Source organism: Mobula birostris, chromosome 11 (genome assembly GCF_030028105.1).
Source record: "Mobula birostris isolate sMobBir1 chromosome 11, sMobBir1.hap1, whole genome shotgun sequence".
In the NCBI taxonomy this organism is placed as follows: Eukaryota; Metazoa; Chordata; class Chondrichthyes; order Myliobatiformes; family Myliobatidae; genus Mobula; species Mobula birostris.
The window spans coordinates 101,757,108-101,764,881 of NC_092380.1; the positions used below are offsets into that span (position 1 = coordinate 101,757,108).

Genomic DNA, 7,774 nt, shown 5'->3' on the forward strand with positions numbered 1-7,774 from the left:
TAATTCAAATGATGACATGGGAGTCTGAAATGTGAGTCTAACTTTGTGTTTTAATTTAAGTGAGGCGCGGACGTATCATGACATATGCAATTCACATATTTTTATAATCGTAATGAATTATATAAACAACAAAAAATGCTTAATTAAACAATATATTTACAAGATTACTGAAATACACAACAGGAACATGAGAAGAAACTTTGTCAATCAGAGGGTGGTGTAAGTGCGTCAAAAGCTTCCAGCAGAAGTGGTGGATGCAGGTTCCGTTTCAACATTTAAGAGAAATTTGGATAGGTACAGGGATGGGAGGGGTATGGAGGTCTATGGTGTAGGTCAATAGGAGATTTGGATAGGTACAGGGATGGGAGGGGTATGGAGGTCTATGGTGTAGGTCAATAGGAGATTTGGATAGGTACAGGGATGGGAGGGGTATGGAGGTCTATGGTGTAGGTGTAGGTCAGTAGGAGATTTGGATAGGTACAGGGATGGGACGGGTATGGTCTCGGTGGAGGTCAATGGAGGTAGGCAGCATAATTATTTGGCATTGACTGGATAGGCCGAAGAGCCTGTTTCTCTGCTGTTGTGCTCCATGCCCCCAGTTGCAGAATTTTTTTTTGTTGAATCCAGTCGTCACTTCTCAAAGTGATGTTTGTTGGCACCAACTGCATACCAGGCACAGCCCTGGAATGTTGCATACTGCAGGACAATATAATGATTATTCAGCTTCCAGTAGAGTGGGTGGGAGGGGAGAATCTGGAGGCTTCCTGTCGTGGATGTTGGGCCTATCCTGTTTGTTTCGCTGCTGGAGGGTTACCAATTCCTGTTAATGCTTCGTTTGACTTTAAGGACATGACATGCCTCTGGCATTTGGATGGCTGCAAGGATTTTGTCAAATTCCACCATGTAGCAGGTGGAAAATAGTTTAACACACTTGTAATGATGGAAGAATTCAGCAACTATTGAGAGGAATAAACAGTCGACGTTTCAGGCCTTGACCCCTCAATTAGAAAATTGCTCTTCCTGGTCGATAGAAACTTAGAATTGAGCTCCCCAGTTATAATTGTTTCTGAAACCTTGCTCATATAACCAGACCTCTTTGTCTTTTATAAGTGTGGCCGCTTTTTAACCGCTAGGCAGTTGACCAGTGTGATCTGTAGAGAGCTCAAGTAGGCTTTCAGTGTGACTCCTGATTGTGGGCGAGTAATTTGTTGAAGTGAGCAGTTGTTTCGAATGGGATTAATCTTGGCTATGCTGGGTCTCATGTTGTGAATATCCTGCTCCCCACTAGCCCTTATTGTACTTGCCTCTGCATGTTCTCGGCTGTTATATCTTGCATAGGTTTACTTAGCACTGACAACTGGAGGAAAATTACTTGAGCTCTTTATTGCAAACCTCTCTGGTGTTCAATACACCAGAACCACAGGTGATAATTGAAATTAGTATTTGTAATCTTGACTCCAGACCTACAACTGAGATCTCCTGGCTTCCTCCTCTCCTGCGTCCTTGCACTTCCATCATTATGGGGACTAAATCTTCATCTGCCCACACTCTAAAAGTTCATTTTCCCTAAACCACACCCTCTATGGCTATGACAACAGTAGTACTTTCTTGACTGTCAGCCAGAGACTTGGATTAAGATGTACTGAGTTTAATTTTTGCCATGGGAACTAGGGAATTTAAATCTGAGGAACTAAAATCTTGGATTAAATTTTTAAAATTGTAGCACAGTAATTTTTTTTAATGTGAATGCCATGGTAGCATAGGGATTAGTGTAACAATATTACAGTGCAAAGTACCATAGTCTTAGTCATACTTTATTGATCCCGAGGGAAATTGGTTTTCATTACAGTTGCACCATAAATAATTAAATAGTAATAAAACCATATATAGTTAAATAGTGATATGTAAATTATGCCAGGAAATAAGTCCAGGACCAGCCTATTGGCTCAGGGTGTCTGACCCTCCAAGGGAGGAGTTGTAAAGTTTGATGGCCACAGGTAGGAATGACTTCCTATGACTCTCTGTGTTGCATCTCGGTGGAATGAGTCTCTGGCTGAATGTACTGCAGTGCCAAACCAGTACATTATGTAGTGGATGGGAGACATTGTTCAAGGTGGCATGCAACTTGGACAGCATCCTCTTTTCAGACACCACCGTCAGAGAGTCCAGTTCCATCCCCACAATATCACTGGCCTTACGAATGAGTTTGTTGATTCTGTTGGTGTCTGCTACCCTCAGCCTGCTGCCCCAGCACACAACAGCAAACATGATAGCACTGGCCACCACAGACCCGTAGAACATCCTCAGCATCGTCCGGCAGATGCTAAAGGACCTCAGTCTCCTCAGGAAATAGAGACGGCTCTGACCCTTCTTGGGGACAGCCTCAGTGTACCCTAGGGGTTAGTGTAACAGTATTACAGTGCAAGGTACCCGGGTTCCATACCATCGCTGTCTGTAAGGAGTTTTTATGTTCTCCTTGTGACGGTGTGAGTTTCCTCTGGGGGCTCCGTTCTCTTCCCACATTTCAAAGAAGCATGGACTAGGGTTGGTAAGCCATCGACATGCTGTGTTGGTGCCCCAAGCAAGGTGTCACCTGCCGGCTGCCCCATCTTACCCTCGGACTGTGCTCATCGTTGACGCAAATGGCGCATTTCACTATGTTTTGATATACACGTGATAAAGCTAATCTTTCATCTTTAATTTTTACAAAAATCTCCCAGTTAACTGAAATCCTAAACACAAGGGGTTCTGCAGATGCTAGAAATCCAGAGTAACACACACAAAATGCTGGGGGAACTCAGCAGGTCAGGCAGCATCTGTGGGGAGAAATAGACAATTCCAAAGAAGGGCCTTGGGTCCGAGATGACAACTATTTATTCCGCTCCATAGATGCTGCCTGACCTGTTGAGTTTCTTCAGCAATTTGTGTGTGTTCACTGATATCCTTCAGGGAATAAAAGTGGCTGCCTTTTGTCTGGCTTGGCCTGCATGTACATGAACTCCTTAGCCAAGCCTTCAATGTGATTCTCTCAGCTTGGGGAGGATTTAGTAATGATCGTCTTAACTGCTGCCATAGGATGTGCTGACATATTCACTTGGATTCAGATGAACGAGGGGGTGACCTCATTGAAACCTCTATCAAATGTTGAAAGGCGTCGATAGAGTGGATATGGAGAGAATGTTTCCTCTGCTGGGTGAGTCTAAGACCAGAGGACACAGCCTCAGAATAGAGGGGTGTCCTTCTAGAAGAGATGAGGAGGAATTTCTTTAGCCAGAGAGCAGTGAATCAGTGAAATTCGTTGCCACAGGTGGCTGTGGAGGCCAAGTCATTGGGTATATTTAAGGCGGAGGTTGATAGATTCTTGATTGGTCAAGGCATGAAGGGAAGAAGGTAGGAGAGATTGGGGCTGAGAGAGTAAATGGATCAGCCATGATGAAATGGTGGAGCAGACTGGATGGGTCAAATGGCCTAATTCTGTTCCTAAATCTAATGGGCTTACAGCCAGTGAGATCCACATCCTTGAAGTTAACATGAGAAGGAAAAAAAAAATCACAAGCTATACTTTCTGACCCTTGGGCCACTATTTTGAATTTTAACAGTTACCTTTCCCTTTTGGTTGCCTTTCCACAGGATTGTTTACGGGCCTGTCAGGAACAGATAGAGTCTCTTCTGGAGTCGAGCCTGCGCCAGGTACAAAACACCAGCATATCCCCAGAAACAAAAACTATTGAGGATGAACTGGACCTCTCCTGCACACCGACCGACGTGCGGGATGTGAACCTATGATGATTAACACCAGATCACATGCAACTTGCAAGGAAATGCTCGCTATATATATTATATAAAAAAACATCATGACCTCCCCTCCAAAACCTCCAGCACATTGTAAAAAGAAGGGAACTGCTTCCTTTTTTTGCTTTCAGTGCTCATGTCCCTTCACCATGCATTTATGTATGACATAGTCTGAAACTGATAAAAGGCAAAGAAGGCATTTGCGATGCTGAACACGTGATATGCCACAAAACACATGCAGATTATATAAGACATTAATGAAATAGTGTTTTTTATATACAAAAAAAATAAAATCAAGTGTTTATGCTTTTGCATTTTATAATAATAGGTAATAGGAAATGTCATTAGGGGAGCTATTAGATTTGATTTTTTTTGAGTGTGAATGAACCATTTTTAATGTAGAAGAGGGTTTTAGGTAGTAACAATTTAATCATTTTTTTCTTTTTTTTAAAAAAAAGAGAAATAAAATGTCAGGAAACGATGTATAGCTTTTACAGCAGTCTAGGCTTTTCTATACCTGCTTGCATATGTGTCTAGTCACTTTATAATCAGTTTGTCCCAATGTTAATTTGATTTCTTTGTGCTTATCCTCTTCACCTTATAAATGGTTGATGTAATCCATTAGTGTATTTTAGTTATCAGCATTATTATATGTATTTGGAGTCTGTGGATTGCCTGTACACGTGGCTTGCAGGATACCAGCTTATTATTATTATTCGTACAGGTCCATTTTACTACCCGTGGCTAAGTACCTAATTATACACACACTTACTAATGCTATAATACCTTTTTAAAGTCTTTGTCTTTTAATTTTATTTTTTTTTGACAGAAGAAACGTATGTAAATAGAGTGCTAGCTGGAGTCGGCCCTTTCTGGCCAACTAACGACAGGTTTAATCCATGGTCTTTCTTTCTCAAACCATTCCATTTCAAAGCACTTTCAGTCAGTAGATTTTTTTTTTAAAGTCCTTTTTTGTGTGGAAATTTAAAAATAAAAAATGGAATGGTTTAGAAATATTAAATGCTTGTGTTTTTGCAAAGCAAGTTAAGTTGACTATGGTGTTTGAGAGGGAAATTAAACTTGGATTGTGACATTCCAATGAACGATGATTACATTCCAAAAACTGCTGGCATCGCTGACCTTTAATGTTAAAAATAATAGAAAGAACAGTGTTTAGAAATCTTTCATGTGCCAACTAATTTAGAAATGGGGGCTGTGTAGATGAGTACTTCAGGGTTTATCAGCACGCATAGAATGTAACCATAATTGTTCTGGAAGCTATTTACTTAATTATCCACAATGAAAGGAACTTCATGTAATTTATTTATAAGGTAACATAGATCTATTTATTGTAAGACTGAAGTAGAGGAAGCTTCCAGTGGAGAGACATCAAAGTTCAAGGCTTGTGGCGCAGTTGTAGGATCTTAGTCCTTAAGCAAAAGTGACTTCATCCACACAATGAATTAAGTTTTCAACAAAGAAATTCAAGTGCCACAAGGCATTCTGCTTTTCTTTTTTAAAAAAAAAATGAAGATTCTCAGAACAGGGATTTCTAAGTGGTTGAGGAGCATTTATCGTTGTGACTGACCCCCACCCCACCCCCATGCAGATTTAGGTTTCTGCACCTGTATGCAATGGAAAACTCTGTTCCTCGCCAGATACACAACCTCGCAAAACTCACAAAGGAGGGTGAGGGGACAGGCTTGAGCCTGAACTCTCAAAATGAGCTATGGTTAACCGGCAAGTTGGGGGAAATTTTAACCTGTTTTTATTTTAAATGGCATTGCAAGTGTTTGTTGAGATTGGAAGAATATATAGGTAGTGATGACTGCTCTGTCCCCATCACCCTCTCCACCACCATTGACAATAGCTTGGTGGTGTTATCTTTTTTCAGCCAAAGTGAAATTGTCACGTGTTCAGAAGCTACAGCTTGGCCAGATCATTGGCATTTTCACTTAACGGGACTAATTTTCCAAAGCAAGTTTTGGCTTATTCTTCTGTGCTGCACCCGATGCTCTTGATAGTTCCTCAATTTGAAACCGGCTGGGAAGGAAACTTTGAGCTGCCCTTTTTGGAGATGCAAGCCACAGTCTCTCAAGGCCAGGTTCTCTATTCTCTCTTGTTCAGTTCAGTGTCCTGATGGATGCATGAGGCAATATTGGTGCTTCTAGAGGGCTAGGGCCCAGACAAGTGTGAAGAGGCAGGAAACCTGGATAAAGCTGCTGCTATTATACGCCCCATATTAAGAGTGCTGGTGGATTGGATTCATTGTCATATGTTCTTTTTGTTTAAATCTTCAGGCCCCATTTAAGCATCGATCTTTTCCCTGTTGCGACCGCAAACGAGAAACACCATAGTTTTTGTTTTTTGTAGAATCGGTCTTGGAGAAGAAAGAAATATTGTTGTTCCAGTGTCTTGCACCCCAGCTTCTAGATATTGATAGAAAATTTGCACATCTTGGTATGTACTGATGCTAGAAAGTAGTAGAGGGGAGGAGGAGAAACTAAACTCAGTTTGATGATGCGGTGTGAGGAGTATGTGATGGAGATATGTTTGTGTGATACTGCCATTTATGGTGTTGATTGTAAGCAATGGAGTGGATACTCCTTTTGAGCTGCTACAGAAAAGTTCCCAGCTTGGTTTGAAATTAACATTTTTTTTTGCTTTTTCCTCTTTTTAAAAATTAAAAATCCTTTTTGTCATTGTGTTTTGCTGCTATTTTTGGATCAGTTTTTATTAATGCCATATACTGCCATGTTATAGGTTTTAATTTTCACATAGAAAATTATGTTATTAACATCAGTTTTTGTAGATTTTTTTTGTTAATGTGATCAGTTCTACTTAATGTGATTACTGCTCTATTCCAAAAAGAAAGGTTCCTGTTCACATTACCTCAAACTACAGTTAACCAGACCTTTATACACCGGGGTTTTTGTTTCACATTTTGCCTCATAGTCCTGTTTTACTGAAAACTGAAATACGTTGTACATTTATCTGAAAGGGTTCTGACTGAAAGAAAATGCATTCGGGATCCAAGATAGTTCTGATGTATGATGTCTGAATATCAGGAACATTTGCTTACCTCAAATCATTTCTGTATTTGGCATCTCTGTTCTGAACCTTCCAGTTTATAACCATAATGCTGCACAGACAACGGATGTTGGTTGTACAAGGTTGTGTACCGAAAAGGCAGTGTACTGTATTTTTATATTAAAGAAGATAATCTGTACTGAAAGGCCAAAGGCTGAATAGGGGTTTCACGTACCGACAATTATGTCTGTTTTTAAAAAACAATGTTTCACATATTTTCAGATGGTCACAATCTATATAAAGCATTCAATTACAGATTTGTACTTTTATATTTTACAAAATGTCACTGTTCATGGTCTGAAATGCACATTTTCACAAACAGACCTGTACTAGACAAGTTTCCAACAGAATAGAAATAAAAAAAATGTTTTGAAAAATTCTTTGTGCTTTTGTTTTTCATTTTTATTTTGGTTGGTTGGAGTGTGGCATGCAAGAACCAGAGTAGCATGGGATGTAGAATGCAAGTATTGTATATATAGTGGATATAGTCAAAACTTATTCCCGAGTCCGGTTCTGGATGAGCACATCAATGTTGTAATGTGAACTAAGTCACAGGACAGACACAGCTGGTAGATATAAAATAGTCTTTTATTGAACAAAATGAGACGCTCTCTGGAGGAAGAGGCCTGTTCAACCCAATATTATATGACATTTTATATGCTAAAACTGAAAGGGCAATTCTATATTTACAACATATCTACAATGTTTCCATTGAATTACATTTAATTGTCACACCTTCGCACCCACACTTCCAGACACCCAAAATGAATGTTAGTCAGCATTGCCTGGTTTTCAATTAATTGGCATCCACAGCCTGAGGGATCTTTTGTCCAGGGCTGCATTTTAAATTTAATCTGCAATCCACATTCAGGTCTGAAGATTGCTTGCTGAA

At 40.1% G+C, this 7,774-nt stretch overlaps 1 protein-coding gene across 2 annotated transcripts in view; it reads left to right on the top strand.

Annotated features, from left to right (window-relative positions):
• The window catches only part of ccnd1 (cyclin D1), a 28,146-nt gene extending 20,917 nt beyond the window's left edge, over nucleotides 1-7,229 (top strand). For both annotated transcript variants that reach the window (XM_072272769.1, XM_072272771.1), the window contains exon 5: nucleotides 3,631-7,229. In XM_072272769.1, the coding sequence (XP_072128870.1) occupies nucleotides 3,631-3,786 (156 nt within the window). In that variant the 3' untranslated portion in view covers nucleotides 3,787-7,229. The remainder of the gene's footprint in view (nucleotides 1-3,630) is intronic.
• Nucleotides 7,230-7,774: the final 545 nt, after the last annotated feature.